This window comes from Mycteria americana, chromosome 2 (genome assembly GCF_035582795.1).
Source record: "Mycteria americana isolate JAX WOST 10 ecotype Jacksonville Zoo and Gardens chromosome 2, USCA_MyAme_1.0, whole genome shotgun sequence".
NCBI lineage: Eukaryota > Metazoa > Chordata > Aves > Ciconiiformes > Ciconiidae > Mycteria > Mycteria americana.
Window position 1 is genome coordinate 23,105,876 of NC_134366.1, and position 19,092 is coordinate 23,124,967.

The 19,092-nt window shown below is 39.9% G+C and overlaps 2 protein-coding genes across 4 annotated transcripts in view; both read right to left on the minus strand.

Annotated features, from left to right (window-relative positions):
- The window catches only part of LOC142405373 (macrophage mannose receptor 1-like), a 32,365-nt gene extending 21,817 nt beyond the window's left edge, over positions 1-10,548 (minus strand). The window contains exons 1-10 of the mRNA XM_075492706.1: positions 10,488-10,548; positions 8,370-8,768; positions 6,955-7,128; positions 5,807-5,971; positions 5,385-5,501; positions 4,315-4,458; positions 2,777-2,959; positions 2,444-2,598; positions 1,455-1,568; positions 611-726 (exon numbers count right to left, since the gene is read on the minus strand). Of these exons, the coding sequence (XP_075348821.1) occupies positions 611-726; positions 1,455-1,568; positions 2,444-2,598; positions 2,777-2,959; positions 4,315-4,458; positions 5,385-5,501; positions 5,807-5,971; positions 6,955-7,128; positions 8,370-8,768; positions 10,488-10,548 (1,628 nt within the window). The remainder of the gene's footprint in view (positions 1-610; positions 727-1,454; positions 1,569-2,443; positions 2,599-2,776; positions 2,960-4,314; positions 4,459-5,384; positions 5,502-5,806; positions 5,972-6,954; positions 7,129-8,369; positions 8,769-10,487) is intronic.
- Positions 10,549-16,473: 5,925 nt separating this feature from the next.
- The window catches only part of LOC142406580 (macrophage mannose receptor 1-like), a 65,623-nt gene continuing 63,004 nt past the window's right edge, over positions 16,474-19,092 (minus strand). For 2 of the 3 annotated variants that reach the window (XM_075495522.1, XM_075495524.1), the window contains 2 exons: positions 17,108-17,161; positions 16,474-16,724 (listed from right to left, as the gene is read on the minus strand). In XM_075495522.1, coding sequence (XP_075351637.1) covers positions 16,474-16,724; positions 17,108-17,161 — 305 coding nt within the window. Of the gene's footprint in view, positions 16,725-17,107; positions 17,171-19,092 lie in introns of all 3 variants that reach the window. The other variant, XM_075495523.1, reaches the window with a different exon arrangement.

Below are 19,092 nucleotides of genomic sequence, written 5' to 3' on the forward strand. Positions count from 1 at the left end.
ATTTTGGTAATGTAAATCATGTTTAGAATTTAGAGTGATTCTATTCTCATTTTGTACTGCACAATGAACAACACAAGCCAAACAATATTTGTGTTAATGCATATATGTTATTCATTCTGTATAAATATGCGCTACAGTGTTTGACTGAGCTTTATGATAAGGTCTAGAACTTTACATCTTGTTATTCTGGGGAAAAAAATCCACTTTTATTCTAAAAAGGGTGTTTCCAGATCTGCCTGTTGCTAAGAAAAGGCTGAAAACCTCAAATCCAGAAGAAATAAATAGTTCCATGTTTATCTGTTTATTTTTAGTTCAATAAGTTTTAAAACAAGCTGGCAGTTCAGAGTTGTTAGGGGGTTTACTCAATTTTTTAATTCCTGGGGTCAACAATAGTGTGTAGGTGTGTAGTAGCAATGGCTTAAATGTTTGTGTTGATGACATACAAGCCGCTGATGTATTTTGTAATATTTCTTCAGTTCTACCATAAATTTTCCAGCAAAGGAGTGGTGTCACATGAGACGCTATGAAAAACTGCAAAGTAGGAAGAGATTTCTGTTTGGCCTTCCATCCTGGTTGCATGTGTGAAAGGACAAGAATTATGTTTCCATACCTGTCTGCCACAGTAGCCAGGTAACCTTTGTTTTCTTCACAGATTTGTTTTGCTTCTGAAAATCTTGCTGGTAACTGCCCCACGGAGTAGCAGTAAAAGCCATGCTTCATCCAGCCCTGTCAGTGTCAACAGCAAGAGATGCACGGAGGGGCTGTCAGATTGCGCAGCACAGTACGCTTTCAAAAGCCACATTAATACCACACCCCAATTCAAAGTTAATTTCAGAAGCCATGAGAAGAAACAAAGAGGATAATCAAACATAGCTTTTGTATCCACAACTCTGTGTCTTGCCCCTTGATAAAGGACGCACAAGGGGTCTTTGCGAGCAGCGAACCGTGGTTATGACTTGGAGCTGGCAAGCGTGCTCACAGCCACTTTGCGGCTCCTTGTGTAAAGCCTGCTCTACCTTCTCGTTGTGTAAGTATAGCTGTTGCAAGAAACTACAAACAATCTGCAAAACAGTCAGCTCAAATATTCCTGCCTCCTGTGGCGGACTGATTGAACTGAGAAGCTGCGTGCAACCCAAGGCCAGTGAGTTACAGCATGAAAAAATGCTGACATGCTCTGCAGAGAGCAGCTTTTATGGGCAAAGGGACCAGTTTTGCACTAGGAGAGAGCTGAGTGGAGTGCGCATGTAAGAGAGGGAAAAAAGTAAGTTGATCTACATTTTGGTTAAATAAATAAAAAATTTCCCCATTAGCCTGAGAAGTATCCATACATACGAATTAACAGTTTTCTAGGGCTCCGCTAAGAACAGGCGAAATAATTGACTTCTGTGATACTCACCATCATGGGAGCAAACATAAGATGCAACAACCTTCCACTGCTTTTGGTTTACACTTACTTTTTGGCAGCCTGGGTAGGTAACCTCAGCTTCCCCTGATTCTTCTGCCAAAGGTTTCCTTTTACAGACATAACCGAGTTTCGTTTCACAAGCGCTGTCAGCCCAGGATCCATCCTGAGCATAGTAAGAAGAAACGACAAAGAGAAGTGAAATCTAGAGAAAATCCAGATCCAACAGGAATATTCACCATCCTCAGAGAGAACCCTTCACCTTTCATATGGCTGAGGCTGTTTCAGCTCTCTTCCTTGCCCTGATGCTTTCTCCAAAACTCCCAAATAGGGAACACAATAAAGACAGCGAGGGCCACATTTCCTCAGAGGTGTGAGAATGAGGGTTGCATGTATTAAAGGTTCAGTGGCTGATGAGAGCAGGAAGGAAACACGCTGTTCCACCCTATTCTCACCAGCAAAGTATTTGTTATGTTCATATAACCAGATGACAATAGCAAGGAAATGCTGCATGATCTAAACATAAAATATGAAAAATGTATTGTTTAAGTCTCTTTCCATAGTATTATGATATGTCATTTTATGCTGAGTATAAAACAAGATGGAATTTTTTGTACCTATTTTCTTGTGCTTCCAGTAATATGAGCCTCCAAAGTAGCTCTAATAAATGTATAGTTTAGGTGTTTTGGGGGAAACATAAGAAAGTCCCTGCTCTAAGAATCATACTATGCAGCTCAGATCAGTCACGTTAAATGTGGCGGATGTGTTAATTCAACCAATTTCAGAGAGGAGATTTGTTGTACCTGTTACAGAGCAGACCAAGTCTCAGCGCAGTGCACTGCTTCTGGTACTCCACCATACACCTTCCTAGGTCTGGTCTCCAGTTTCCCTCCACACTAAGATTCCCCTCCACACAAGTTCACAAAAACCTTTAAAACCCCTGTCCCTTTTTTCTTTTTTTCATTTTTTTGTCACAGAGGTTTTCCTTTTTGAGGGCACAAAGGACATAAGAAAGTAGGAAAGCGGGAGAGTGTTTTTTACCTCTCCCTTCATAACGATGCAGTCTGCCTTATTCCGTGTGTGGGTTGGCTCTCCATGATGCCACTTGGTATAAGTCACAGGTGTCCCATCACTCCATTCAAAATACATTTGAACCCTGAAGTCATTTAGACCAATCCACAGCTCATCATCTGGCTCTGGGAACACAAAGGTAATTGTAGGTATGCCTTAAAATGGAACAATCACATCTCACACCCATTTTTGACTGAAGAAGGACTTTTTAAAAAAACATTTAAGATCATGGTTACAGTAGTTAAATGAATAATTGCAAAAGTATAATTCCAGATAAAACAAGTGACCTGCAGGAATACTCACTGTACCCAAGCTGAGACACTGTGAAACTGTACTCCTCAATATTATGAATACTCGCCAGCTCTCCATCTTCTTTTCTACAGGAAGACTGGGCTTCTTTCCATATTTTGGGTGTTCTGTAAATTCTATAGCAATGACCTGCATAGGCCACCCATTCTCTGGGGCACTTAAAAGGCTTTAAGTCACCTAAAAAAATTATTTCAAACAATTAATGAGCAGTCCTGTTCAGTGCTTTCTTTTAATCAAAAAGAAAATTACCTGCACTGACATGCATTTGAAATATTGGAGCACATACTGGCAGAGGAGAGAAGCAAAAGTCTGAGGACCACAAAGAATACAAAACAGATTTTTCCATTGCAGCTGTGCTGGGAGCTACTGAAAAACTCTTTTACAGGATTAAATAAATACTAAGTAATTTGGCATGCAAACTTTCAGGGCACAACTCTGTGTTAGATCCCCCTCAGTGAGGCTCTGCATACAGCCATGTTTTACAGAACAGGGCCTCTTTTCCTACACAGGGACTTTATCTTGGTGAATTTTGTAGATTTTGTGTATTTTTTCTCTGGAAACATCAGGTGCTTGGGAGCCAGCTGGAGCTCCTGCACAGCCCAAATCCTATATCAGAGATCCCCGACACATTTATGTTATACCAGACATATCAGAAAGCCCAGCTGCACAGAAATGCCACACGCTTTGTTCAGCAGCTATTTCTTGGTGTGAATTTAGTATGGCCAACCATCTTCCACTGCTTTGAAGGTTCACATGGTCTGCACCTATAAAGTAACCTGAAGAGGGCAGGATGTGCGCCCAACATTGGCGTGGGATCAACCGCATTGTTCAGTGCTTCCTGGATATGGTTTTGACCTGTGCAAACTTGCATTCCCCTAGGCAACTTCCAGGCATGGTTTGGAGGTTAGCATGGGTCAGAAACCATTCCCAGTAAGCTGTCTGGATGCAGCCAGAACGTACAGGTGCCAGCTATGACGTGCCATTCATCCCCTGAGCCAGAGAATAATCTTATATACTAGTATATATGTAGTTGAGGGAGTTACTGTAGAGTTAGTAGCATGCTGGGAATTCCCTAGTGAAGTAACTGCACACCATTTTCGTCACATAGATAGGACCTTTGCCCCAGGTGGAAAGGGAACTCAATTGGGAAAAGGTGCCAGCCCCATATTCTGTATTTTTCATTTCAGAATAGAGCAAAAAGGGTCAGAGAGAGCAGGGGGAACATGAACCCTGGCTCACATCTTTTTGCAGAACACATCTTTAGTGTATTTTTCAGAGCACAGGATATTCATCAGTATTTTGTGGTCTGGATAACATGACTAAACACATAATCCTGCCTTCTGTAGTGCCCTGGGATCTTTTCAAAATGATGAACAACATCTAGATATCATCTTTAAAATGAGCCAGAAAATTAAAGTCTTCTCAACAAGTGTAACCCTTTTGTTTTGACAATATACTGTAATTTCATAGATGGCATCCTCCCAGTTTTTCTCATTTACTGCAAAAATAGCCTTATTTTTTGGCCAACTTACCTGAGGCAATAGAGGAGGAATCTGAGGAGGAGTTTCTCTTTTGGCAGATATATCCCAGTTTCCGATTACACACCTGGTTTTCCCATTTGCCGTTCCTACCTTGGAAGGTACCACATATTTTTCCAGATTCCACAGAGGGATTTCCTTTAAGGAAGAGGCACAACATACAGAGAATCCCTCTGTTAACACTGAAAATTTTCACCTCATCACAGGAGGGAACGCACAAGCCTTTTGCAGCTGCAAAGCCACTGGTGTATTGTTCTTTAGAGTGATAATTCCCAAGAGAGGAGATAAGGGAGCACCACTGCAATGGCCGAGAGAGCCGACATTTCAGACATGAGACTTGCTCTTCTCCCATGCACTGCTTAAGAAGAAATTCAGTGTGTTTGAAGTACTGCAGCACACAGGAAAAAACTTTATACAAATAAAGCTTTATATAAATTCCTTACAGGGTGGTAGTATTGCAAACAACTCAACATCCTTTACTGTTAAACACTGGACATGAAATGCATATGTCATTCCACGGGAGTGCTTGCCCTTTGGATTTCCCTGTAGTCACAACAGCTATTATGAAAATATGTAATACGGCAACATGCAAGATGGTGACTTAGATCCTAAGAAAAGAGTGGAAACTTATAAGATAATGTACATCAGATAAATGTCCTAAGCAGTAAGTGAGAAGAAAAATTGAAAACATTTTTTATGCAATGTTTCTCTTTAGGTTTTTTTCTCTTTTCTTTACATTTTCTTTATATAATTTTTCATTATTTTTTTGTTTGGTTTGATATGCCTGATGAGAAAATTGTGGATGGAAAAAAAATATAGAATGAGCTGTAGATATTTGTTTTTAACTGTTTTCTTAGATAAGCTACTTGCTTTTTCTGGGAAATTCAGAATTAATGGCGATCCCTCTGGTGTGATCCCTACTACTGTGATATCCTACCTTTCCCATAATCCCCTATAATCTGTGAAAATTCTGTAAAACCAAAGGAATTAGGTAACAAGAATTTGGGGAAGAGAAGAGAATTTTGCCCCAGACACTGATCATCGTTTCAGAAAAGTGCACTTACCTGGAGCCCAGTTTAGGTATCTGAAAGGACTGCCCCCAATCCACTGCCAGCCACTGTCAAGTGCACTGAAAAGACCAGTCCAGAGCTTTGCATTGACACCCAGGTCACTAGTGAGCCCTAAATGGCCAAAAGAAATGAACGGTCAAGTTATTAAATGCCTCTGATTTTGTAAGTTATTCAATAAAACTTGAAATAAAATTTTAAAGCATCGAAAAAGTGTCGTAGTAGACCTTTTTTAATATAGGTTAGATTTTTTCCCACTATTTTAATACATTTTTTAATGAGAAAATGACAAGCTTTTTTAAGAATGTCACTAAGACCTATTTTCACAAGGTAAATATAAGTATCCATGTTAAAGCTCTTGGAGCTGACGTACATTTTAACCATATGCATTAATTTGTTTGTTGGTTTTTTTACCTTACCTAATAAATACATTTCTTCATGAAGGTCTGTGACACTTAATAATTCTGCATTCTGCTGCTGGCAGCTTTTTCTTGCTTGGTGCCATGTCAAAAGCGACTCTGAGTTTATCTGATAGTGGGTTTCTGTCACAGGATTTGTTTTCCAAAGGTCATTGCGGATGGTGTCTATAAAACACGATAACAGCAACTTGACAAGATAATCATACTTGCTAATGCAGAAAATAAAATCTTCATTGCAGACTAAAACTATGTAACTGTATGATTTGCTAAGTTTTTACACATAGTTTTCCCTACATATATACTTTGTTCATTCAATATTAGTAATACATTAATAACATAAGGAATTATTTCTCCTTATAAACCTAATTTTTCTACATTCACCCTGTTCTTTTTTATTTATATAACTCATCAACTTCTCTCACAATTCAGATCACATTAACCCACTCACTGATATATTCTACCTGTACACACACATTTCCCTATTCCCTATACAGAAAATCTTGGTCTGCACGTCCATTTCTTACCTTGGGACCCCTCTTACGCTCTCCCAGACCTCCCAACATGACAGAAATGATCATTTCCAATCAGACGTGAAGCAGGGGTGAAGGGGTAGAGTATTTGTGCTGGGGTTACTGGGAAGCTGTGTTGGGTGATTTGTGGGTGTAAGGAGCACTGGAGCACCGAAGGCAGGTGAGGCCACTGCCCATGTCATGCACCCTTCCCTTTGCTCCAGCCCTCCGGTTCTCTGCTCCATCCTATGATACACCACTGTCTCCTGCTTCCATATATCTCACCTTCCTCATCCATTGCACTTCTTTCTGCCTTTCATTTGCCCTGACTTTCTTCTCAGCTAGTCCTAGGGGTTTTCTCTTCCTTTTCGCATCAGTCCCAGTCACCACCCTCACAATACTCCCTGTATCTACCACTCTCAGGAGCACTATAGGAGAAGCACTCATCTCTGCTGGAGAAACAGCGAGAGTGAAGACCAGACACCTCATTTTATCATTGCATAGCTCACCAGTGAACTAGGCTAGCCAGAATCCAGCTCACTGTCCAACGTTATATCCACATCCCAAGGAAATTTTGGCCATGCCACTGGATGAAACTTTTGCTTAATGCCTTTCCTGAAATCTTTATAAATAAATTACCTTTTAGTGGACAATTTCCGAAAAATTGGTCTTTATCAAAATCTGAAGAAGTTGCACACCACAGAGAGCCTGCATCGTCACTCCGAGGGATGCATTCAGCGTACCATTTACCATTGAGCTTAAAAGGGAACACGCAAGGTGCACCAAAGGCGTTTCCTCCCAGTGTATAGATATCTATGAAGAGAAACATAGAGCAATAGTAGTCAGTTGGTATCAAATGATCACCACAGTGTCTGCTCATAGGCATCTCTCCATGGACACAGTTGAGTTGTGCAACAGCTCAACACATCAGTACTTCGTTACTACAAAGCTTTCCAAGGCTGTTGTGCCAATTAGATATGACTATGGCAAGATACTCAGAATTAAGACTCTCAAACAACCCTTATTTGGCCCTCAGACTAATGTCTGTCTAATTTCTTCTTTTCATTGCTATCTGGATTACTGTGTCAGAAGTGCTCATGACTCAGCTTCTCCCATTGCATACATACTTCTTTCCTCAGATGATGTTTAGGATCTTTTTTTTTCCCTGTATGGTTGAAGAGGCTTGGAAAGAAGATATCAGAATATTTCATTCATTTTCATAAGAGGAAGTTTTATCTTAAATTTGCAAGTGACTCTGCTGGGAGGTGACCCTACCATCTCCACGCAGTCTAATTTGCTGCTATCTGAACAAAATTATGACAAACTTCATTCCAGCTGGAACTGTTGTAGGGCATGGCAAAAAATTTATCCCTTGTTATTTAACTTCCCACCCTGCCAGTGTCACGGTAGAAAGAAGGTTGAACACTTGAGCCTGGATGCCTACTCTACATAGCCCAAGAGGGATAATAATGCAGAAAAAGGAGATCAGACTCTCCAGTGTTCCTTTGTCAGGGTGTTAGGCCTTATTGCATCCTAAACCATTAAAGCACTGTTTTTCCTTCTGTTTTTTCCTACTTTTTCTTCTTGCTAGGCCTGGGAAACACCAGGTAAACACTGTTAGAAGTGGATCACATCTATGTTAACTAGAAATTAAGTTCTTAGAGATAGTACATGGTCAATCCAAGCAATAGCAACAGTTAATATTTAAGTATAGCACAATCACCACTTCTTCTACAAATTGATCAGACATATTTTGAAACAGTCACAGATTTCCTCCCGCTGTTGCTGTACAAACAGAATTCCCATTCTCCCTTATGATTGCATCATAGGCCTTTGTCATTTTATTCTATCATTTGACAGAATTGCACTGTCTGAGTTATGCAGAAATATATACAGTCGTATTTGCCTTGCATTTCTACTCCCTATTTGTAGTCAGCTCTGCTACTGATGTCACTGTAAGAAAAGGGTTGCTGCATGACAAGCAAGCGGTGGAATTCTTTGTAAATAAGGGCAGACGAGTTACCTAGAAGTAGAGATTAATTTTCAGTACTCACCCTCATAGCGCTGGGAGCACATGCTCTCTGTGGTTCCATGGATTTTCCACCTGCTCCCTTTGCCCGATCCTTTGGACAACCTGATTTTCTTGCCCTTTCCTTTCCCATAGTTGAAAAATAAATCCTTGCCGTGGATTGCAAGCGTCTCATTTCTACATTCCCACCACTGGAGCTCATTCGTCCTGTTACAGGATTCCAGCGTGATGGCAGCCTCATCGTCCTTGGTGAGCACTCCCAGGCACAGCTTGAGCGCCATGCTCAGCAGCTGCGTGGCAGAGACCCACCTGAACTTTTGAAACTCATTGTGCTCATCACAAGCAGTAGTTATGACCGAGCTAGAGTTTTGAGCTTGGGCACAGAGCTTGCTGTCTTCATTATAGATTGAAAATATTCCCCTATCTATAAAATAAAATGAGAATGCAAACATCTGAGGAGAGATTTCATACGAGGTAAGTCAGTTACTTGCTATTTGACAGTCTGCTGCAACAAGAAATTGAATATATAGAGTCCATAGAGAAAGAAATCAAGGGAGGTTAATCATCAATATGAAGGATATTCATCAAAATGTTCTTAAGATGCAAGCAACACAGAAGCTGAAAATATAGCTCTTCCAAGAGAAATTGTTCTTCTTCACATCCCTCCTTAAAGCACACTTCTCAAAATGCCATTCAGAACTGACCTTTATTAAATTTCATGAGTTCTTTAAAGTTCCACCACCACACAGCATATTAAACAGGCTTTAATTTTGCAAGTAAAAGGACTTCTTGCTTTAGAGCTATTAAAATGGTTTACATACTCAAAATTCAACCATTTTTATATTTGGCCCAGAATTAGTTTGTATTTTTCCGCTCATCAAGCAAGCGGAGTATTTTTCATTTTTGGTTAATTATTTCGGAAATTTTTGGCAACTGTGCAAAAAGCATTTTTTCACAGAGTTCAGCTTGTGAGTTTCTCAGGAGGGAAGCCACAACTTGCAACATCATCACTTCAGTTCTGAGCACAGTTAAGCTAAGTAAGTATCCTAAATGCCATTAATAGCTACACTTGTAAATAGAAACATGAGACGCTACACAACAGGGTACAAGAAACAAAACAGGGTTTTGTTTCTTAAGAACAGCTTCAAAAAAGGGGCACAACTTCAGCCTGCTCCAAACCTTGACCATTTTTGCAGCTCGCCTTGCATACCTTAGCCCCGCTCTAAGCAACAGCAACATCATCCAACTCTCCCCGCCGTGCCATTGAGCTTTACTGCCACCCAAGGTTTCTTGCCAAGGCCGGAATAGTTAAACGGGGCTTCATAACCCCCGCATCCCAGAGCTGCCAGGGAGTGGTCAAACAGCTTCGGTGATGTTTCTCTGAAAGGCTGCAGACCTGAACAAGCCAGATGGCGTTTCCTCTGGCACAGCTCTCCTGCTGCAGTGGTTCTTGAGACGGTTAGCAGGGGATGGGTTAGAGCCAGCTTGGTCTCACCCAAAAACATGCACAGAAGAAATTGTCCTGTAGTGGATTAGATCAACGTTGGCTAGTCCCTGCTGCCATTCAAGCTATAGCACTGGACTCCCACAGTTCTCTGGTTGGGAGCTTCCTGTGGGAAAGAGCTGCAGACACAGCATCATTTGTTTTCCTCTCAGCAGTAGGAGTGTCTGAAATTTTAAGGTCCTTCCTAAAGCTGCCAGCTTGGAAACAGGATTCCAATATGCAACGATCAGTATGCCATAGTCTATATGAGCTGTCTAAGAAACTCAAAGCACACAACAGCCAGTGCTTCTGTGCATGCTGAGAGGACCCTGCCTTGTACGTCTCAGCTGTTCTAACCTCCTATGGAGTAATTTCAGATCAGCTTTTGTCTGCATTCAGCTGGCTGATTTTCAACAATCAGCACTGTCTAGGTTATGGCCACATCTGTTAGCAAGTTTCTTTCACCCATACACCACCTTGAAAACTGGGTTAAGGAAAGAGAATGCCTATACAGATACCACCAAATTTAAGATTTGAATAAAACTGTTTCAAATTACATGCTGTGACTAGATCTAAACTCACTGTCCACCAAGAAGGACATCAGGAAAGCATGAGAAAGAACTTGCAAACCTCCATACTCAGCAGAGGACAAAAACTTACCAGACATTTGAAGAGATGTACTAAAGGAAAAGAGGACAATCAGGAGCAGGTAGACAGCCATGGCCAAATGTTTCACTCCCTTCTCCCCTTCACCTCAAATTGATGCTGAAGACCAAATCTGCGCCTTGCAAGAAAACCCTTCTGCACTGAACAGATTAACCAATCCTTTTCGGTTTTTAAGACCCAACAGATACAGGGAAGTTCTGAGCTGCAAATAAGGAACTGTATCATGTCACATGAGTAATTTTGAAATAATACATTAATGAATAAACTTTGCTTTCTAAGCTAGTTTCTCTACTGTATAGAAGTTTTCTCTTCCATAGAAATATGAGATCTAAGAGGTAACATTTTAGTGAGGGTTTTTGGAGACATACCTTACAATTCAGGATCGTTATTTTTATGAATAAGGTGACATAAATGTCTCTTTACCGGAAATAAAGGAAAAAGGTAAAAAAGAAGAGGAAGATTTGTCTGTAGCAATAAATTATGAAAAACACCAGAGTGCAATGCAGTACTGTGAAAAATGGGCTGGGACACGATGTAAATCAAGCAACTATCACCTTGGAATCAGAGAGAACCAGAATTTCCCCATGTCTGCAGTTCCACAGAAAGGAGCTGTAGAAAATAGGACCTGTGTTCTTCAGGAGGCACCTGTCCCTTCTTTTGCTCCATTCCTGACTGTATGCAGGAGCAATGTACCCAAACTGATAGCAGCAGCTGAAGAAATTCTGAAAAGAAACCACACAATTCTAGGAAGAAGATAAGCTATAACTGGAAAATGGTGGATTTTCAATTATTGCTAGAGATGAAAACTAAACTGATAAGGAATACTGCCACATTTTTCATCCCCCTAGTCTGTGAAGGTTTACACCCCCCCAAGTGCACACCCTGCAGGCATTCTGACAAAATTCTGATTTTTACTTTGAAAAAGTCTCTCCTTTATGATAGGTATAAGAATTAGAAACACGTAGAGGGTAGGGAAGAGAAAACACACTCCCAGAGAAGGTTTACATCCCTTTTTGCATATGGCCTTTGAAAAATCCCAGTTCCCATATCTTCAGGAGAGGCTGGTTTGGGATAACTTCCCCAATATTGTATTTGCAGCAAGTCTTTCCCTGAAAATTGCTGCTGTTGTAGGCAACGAAATTCCTAGATGCCTACATGAAGATGTGGGATCTTGCTTCTATTGTTCTGACTCAGATGCAGATGGATGATTCACTGGGTCTAAAAAGGTAGACAAGGAATTAGAGCAGAAAAAGAATTACACCAGTGAGAGAAAATAGTGGGACCTGAAGGCCGGCAGGTACAGCTAGACCAAAAACATGGGAAGAATGGGAGCCTGAGAAGGACACTGGGACCTGAGGAAAGTGGGGGAAAAGAGAGGGCTGCCTCAACAAAGCAGCAGATGGTCAATTACTCAGTGAATTATGATGCATATGCAAAGATGGCTGCACTGAGTCTGGAGTAAAGCATTCTGGTACTCCCCAGCACAGGAATGCCTCACTGCAACCTCAACTTTCCAACTTTCCTTGCTTCCTTGTTCAGGAGCTCCAGATGTGCGGATAGAAAAATATTCTTATTTATTATTTAAGCAGGAGAAATGTAATGCCTTGTGGTTCTGCTGTATACAACATCAGCATCTCCAAAGCTACCGGGAGGCAACAAGTCAACTAAAACAGGGAAAAAGAAACTAGTTCCGTTTTGAAGAAAGATCAGTGTTTGGTGAAGGACTGTTATCGATGATCTGCTGAGAGAGGCTGAAAAAGAGTAAAGCATAGTAAGGTCAGCTTCACCTCAGTGTTTGTACGTTTGTCTGAGCAGACCCCATCACAGCCCACACAGTGGGAAAGAAAATCAGAAGATTGCAAAGATGCACTCCAGCATCTTCCACTTGGCAAGGCACAGCCTGAAATTTTAGAAGTGGCAAGGAAGAAAGGCTGCTGGGTTTTGTGTTGAGTCAGCATTGTTCCTTCGGCAATCTCTGCTCCCCAGCAGGAAGTTACGCTCACAGTGTGCAGATTCACCACCTTTTCTCTGAAGTCTGAGCTCTTCTGGAGAAAAGGGGAAACGAAAATTAAGCACAAGGGTATCCAGAAACGTAGTAATGTGCAAAGAGACAAACCTTTACGTGCTGTCGAATATTGCCATCAAGTCATTCCTCAGCTGCCCACAGAAATGCGTGGGTGAGTCCATCCAGGTTCAACCAGATGCTTCCCTACAGAAGTTAAATAATTATTTTTCAAAAAACACTGGTATTAAAATCTGAAAGGAATTTTGTGATCATTTAGCCTGCTATAACTTGATATAAGATTTCAATCCAGAATCCCCATGTATAGCACAATCGCAGTTTCCAACTGAAAACATTTTTTTTAAAAAGAAAGACATGCTGTAAACCTTGGTAGAAACATTCTAGCCTAAAGAAAACACCCCAGAAAGTAAACAACCTTTCCATTTCTCTAGACAGGCTCAAAACATACTGAAAGAACAACATAAGGCACTTTCACACTATATTTTCATGCTACATAATCAACTTTTTTTTTCTTTCATTTATCTAAACTGCCAAGACCAAACACAAGAAATATTGGCAGAATCAGATGATTATGGATATGAATTATTAGTGATCAGTTAAAAATTTCCTTTGCTTTTCTACCCATCACTTACATTTCATCTTGTTTACCGATAAATTATTTTCCTTGTTTTTACAGCAAGAATATTTCAGAAAAGCAAGATCCCAGTTCCTCTGTGAAGGTATTTCAGCCTGAAACCTCCCCTAAGTAGTGGCATCTACTCAGGAGACAAAATAAGAGATCACAAGAGCAACAGAGCAGTTCTAAGGCAACTGACCGATCCCAACAGGACTCGCAGACGGTAGTAGAGAATCGCTGAAAGAATTGGTGATGGATCAGAATAGATTAAATAACAAATTATATCACATCCATATGATTATGAATCATTTCCAAGAAGACACACTGCTTTTTTTCAGTCAAATAGAGAAACACGGGTAATTTCCCCAGCCCAATCTTCGAAACTGTTTTATGTAGTCAATCACTTGTCAGGAACATCGCAGCTGAGCAGCAGGAAAAGAGGACATAATGCCAGATCACCAAATGATGTTTGGTAAAACCATTACACGACAACTCAGTCCAGGGAAGATGGAAATAACATGAGGGCGTGGAAAGAGAACACCAGTTTGGAAACTACTCTCTCAATTTTTCTTGAAATTGTATGATCAGTTTTGTCACAAGTATGACCAAAGGAATGATGATGTTAAAAACCTGGGACTGGATTCTGTATTCAACCAGTCTAATAAATGAGTTGCCATCACTGAAAGGTACTAGCTGGGAAAAAAAAAGAACAAAAACAAACCCCAAAACAACCAAAAACCAAACCCAAACAAACAAAAAACCCCCACCAGAATGAAAAAACAAGAAATCCTATTTTTTATAATTACAAGTCCCTAGGTAAAAGCCTTCCATTTAATCTCATATTAATTAGGCGTTGTGTAAAGTTTTCAAGGTTGTTTGTTTCTCTACATTCCATTCAAAAATTCCTATTAGAGGTTGTGTACAAAATATCAGTGCCCATCTTCAGCTTACTACATGGAACTGTAATGATTTCCTGTGCTGTAAATGCCACTGCTTCCATATTTGCTCTTTTTAGTGAGAAAATTGCTTCAATTCCATTGTATTGCAATAGGAGGGACAGGAAACCATGCAGCGTAAATTTCCTCCTCTTCTGAAAATCTTTCAGGTCTTTTTCACTCACTTTTTCTAAAATGAGCAGGCCAAGTAGATGCATCTTCAGAGTAGAGCTTCTGATTTGGAAGCTCTTCTATATTTTCTGTACCCATGTGGACAGGAGAGCAGAACAGACACAGCATTTCACAGAAGCAGCTACACCTACTGCCAGCTATTAACTAGCATGGCAATTTTAATTCTCTTCAACTCAAAGATGATGCTGGATTGCAGGCAGTGTAAATGGGTAAACGAGTTCAGGACTATCCAGGCTCCAGTAGCTGGGTTCTCTCCCTGACACTCTTTAGCTGTAGAGATGCACCTGTTAAGTATGGCAAAGCACCAGAAATGAGACATCCCCTCAATCTTTATTTTCTTCCCAATATACATTTGCATATATACATGTGACGAAACGTTATCTGAAAGAACCACTCGGTGTGCAGATACTGCCCTAAGATCGTGCAGGGCCCCAGAACAGGACTGAACTTCTTTTGGGTAGAGACTGCACCTATTTGTTGTTTGCACAACAGCCAGTGCAGTGAGGCTGGGATTCCAACCAGGGCCTCTTGACCTTTCACTGTCCCTTTCACATACCTTTCTAGCTGGCACCACTTCTCCATATAATTGAAATGATGTCATCCTTAACACCATAAATCAGTCAGTCGGGAGGTTTCTGGCACATAAACCACATCAGATGGCATGAAGAACCATTAGAAGTACTACTCCTCGAAAAGACAGGCTCAAACAACTGTGCATTAAAAATGGAAACAGCAATAGGAAGAGAGGCAAGGAAATAACTGGCAGAAAGGAAGCAGAGCCAGAGGAGAAAAGGAATTCCAGGACAAATTTCCCCATCTTACCTCCATGCGTATGTAATTCAAGATTTTTACTAAATCACTCAGCTGACATTTTTGTCTTGGTTTTAAGCAGCTGATCACTGGACAGATTCAGGAAAATATGGTCAATATATTACTTGATCACAACTTTGGATGGAATGAATCCACAGTTGTATCATCTCCTTTTATACTTTATCCTGTTACAGAGTCTTACGTAGACAAGACTATAAAATTAAAAACTATTTAAAAAATAAAAGCTAGTTACTGTTTATTTCACAGAATAAAATCTGAAACCATAAAACCAAACCTTGCAAACCTTTGTATGCAAGTAAAGAATCATGCATGATTTACATTTTACAAGATTTACAAAAGTTAGGAATATAAACTCCACATTGGGGAACCTAAGATTTCCGTAAATGGTAACTGATCTAGCCATTGTAGAAAGGAAATAAAATCAGTAGTAACTAATACATTGGTAAAGCTAAATTGTTCTGGACTTTCAGCACACACCTCACAAACCTATGTTACTTATTGAGAGGCTGTAGGAGAGCAGTACCAACATGTGATCACCACAACAGCTACCCAGTACTCCTGTAAACCTTCAGAACATGTATAGGTAGTGTTCCTCCCTCTCCTCAGTAACTGTTGTCCTGATAAGAAGGAAGTTTTGCCATGACCTTCATCACCTCTCCCAGACAAACCTATTTGTGGCCAGACAGAATGCTGGCCGTTAACGCCAAACACACTTTCCCATTCCAGAGGCCTGCCCCCAGATTCTACCTTATTAAATCCTAAAATACATAAACTACAAGAACTACATACTTGGTTCTCTGTGTTGTGTGAAATTGTGGGAACTGAAATTATACCATAAAAGGATTTTTTCCCCACGTGGTTCAGAGAGGATGTGCCTAAATACAGACGTCATCTAGCAACTACCCTGTAGGTACATCCCTAGGAATACTTGAAAGAAAGCTGGTAGAATTAGAGAGGTGTTTGCTGAATAGCTTGGAGAATCTGTGCATTAGCATGGTTTGAAATAAATCTGGTGCAGAAACTTCAAATCTTGGGAGCCTTCTCAAGTGGATCTATCTACATTTTACTTCCTTTATTGCATACATTTCTATTGTTCCATTTAATAATTAGTCAATATTATCTCTTTTTTTAAGACGCACACTCACCAGTGTGGGTCATCAAATCGTGACATCTTAAATCTCACACATTATACAACGGTTACAAAATAAAGTAACTGCTGTACGTAACATTACGCACACACTGAAACTGGCTACTACGGTATTTGCACATGAGAAAATAGCTTTGGCTTAATTCTAATTGCATAATTTTATTAAAACAAGGCACATTTTATTTTATTACATTACATTTTACATTACATATTACATTACATTTCATTTCATTACATTACAGTGTTGCATGTTCATTCCGTTCTATGTTGGTCACAAGATCCTTTGTGTCACTAGTTCCAGGAACTGCATCACTATTAAAATACAAATTGTTCTCAAAGCTGTCATTTGTTGACAAGCGATTCTTTCTTCTTTTGTAGAAGAGATAGCCTGCAAGGCCACTTCCAACTAGGATGAGGATGACAACAATAACTACAATTCCTGTTTTACCGTGGTTCAGAGTAGGAGCCTTCTCGTCCTTTGTCATTGCTGAAAATAAGTACAAAGAAATCAAGAGGATGCTATATACTCTTTATCTGATTACTGGAAACAATTTCTTTAGAAAGCGTGATGTTTAAGCAAAAGTGTTCCGTTTGTTTCAAAATAATGAGAGACAAAGGTAGCAAGATAAAATTAATTTATTTTAAATTGCTAACATTGCATGTTGTATCACAAATTATTATTTTTTTAGATCTGCATTTGGACACTGAATGGAGTATATTGTATTCTACTAGGAAATAACATGCTCCTAGGAAACCAATATGGTACTCAGGTATATCAGAAAATAAGAGACATAATACAGAATAAGATTCATTCTGTTTATGATCTTACATGGGACTAGTTTTTGTCTACTTGAAAGAAAATATTCTTACCCTTTGTAGGCATTTCAGCTGGTGGCATTTCAGCTCCTGGTGGCACTTCAGTTGCTGGCATTTCAAAACATTGAAAAAGAATCATGTTATTATATTATTCTGTTATTTATTTTTATATTATTTATTATTTATTTCTATATTTGGAACATACTGAAAATCATATTCAGAGAAATATATGGTAATACATTCCACTAAATACTGAAAACACTTGGGTTTAGTCCATACAAAGCTACATACGCCTATCAAAAGGCATAGCACAATGGTCAATTGCGTTCTGGTCTCATATGTAGGTATTTACATAAACTAGCAGAAAAGAAGAAACATCAGAGCTCCATGGAGACAGATCCTGACATCAGAGTAAAACCACAAGAAAATCTGTACAGCATCTTCAGGACAGAGATGATCAAACATAATCCTCAATATAATTACAAATTCTTGCAGTATTTGTTATCTTATATAAACATAGCAAGTGTAATAAATTTGGTTTGCCAAGAGACTTTAATGGCCTACCTATACAGACAATTGAAATCACTCATGAACTCCAAAGTGTCTTAGCACGTATCACATCCAAACTGAAATGTTTGTAGCTCATTTAAAATTTAATATCTGGACCACGAAATCTGGCTTGCTTGGAAAACGGGGCCATCATTTAAGATGAAGATCCACATTTTGCCATGTGGACATAAAATCAGTCTGTAACTAAATCTTGATTCAATGCTTTGTGTTTCATTCCGAAAAAGGTGAGCCCAGGAAGTTAAATTGTTTTACCAATCTCTCCACTTAGAGTGCCTGATTTCATTAATAATCCAACAATCACCGACTTCCAAAGATTTTCAAGAACTCTGCTGGAGTGTCTGTTAGCCCAGCTAGTTTTACATCTAGAGACAAATATTACTCTATATCTGGCTTTTCAAAGTAAAACCAGACATGATTATTTAGATGTTTCCAAGAGTTTCTATCAAGAAAAGTATCTATTAATGCTGTTTACAATAAAAAGCAGCTTGTTACTTGTTTGCACTATACCAGCATGCAAATCTATGGAAAACAGGGAAACTGGGAGCTTTCTATACTTGCACAGTTTTGAAGTGCACGCTGGAGGTATTGCACGTTTGCTACATTACATGTCATGTCCAGTTCTGGGCTCCGCAGTACAAGAGAGATGTCCTGTACTGGGCTCCCCAGTACAGGAGAGCTACTGGAGAGAGTCCAGTGAAGGGCCACTAAGATGATGAAGGGACTGGAACACCTCTTACATGAGCAAAGGCTGAGAGAGCTGGAACTGTTTAGCCTAGAAGAGAAGGTTCAGGGGGGATCTTATCAATGTATACAAATATCTGAAAGGAGGGTGTACAGATGACGCAGCCAGGCTCTTCTCAGTGGTGCCCAGTGACAGGACCAGAGGCAATAGACACAAACAGAAACACAGGAGGTTCCCTCTGAACATCAGGAAACACTTTTTCACTGGGAGGGTGACTGAGCACTCACACAGGTTGCCCAGGGAGGTTGTGGAGTCTCCATCCGTGGAGATACTCAAAAGCCATCTGGACACAGTCCTGGGCAACTGGCTCTAGGTGGCCCTGCTTGAACAGGAGGTTGGACCAGATGACCTCCAGAGGTGGTATCCAACCTCAACCATTCTGTGGTTCTGTGATTCTGTGAAGATAATGCTACCTTATGTCCAAAAGCACAGTGTAAAAAAAAGTCTCAGAAATGTAACAAGGAATAAGTGGAAATAATTTGCATTATGTAAATTTGAAAAATAATCTTCTGGCTGCATTGCTTCATTTGACTGGAAAATTTGGGGAATATAATAACCTAGACACTTTTTCCTTTTTCCTCACCAAAAAATGTTGACTGACCATGTTTGGTATAGCACTGATCATGCATATTATGCACATCACTATTGGGTTTTGGTATGAGATGACTGCATGCTAAACCTTCCTACAAGCAGTTAAACAAGCAGTATATTCAGTGGTATGAATCTG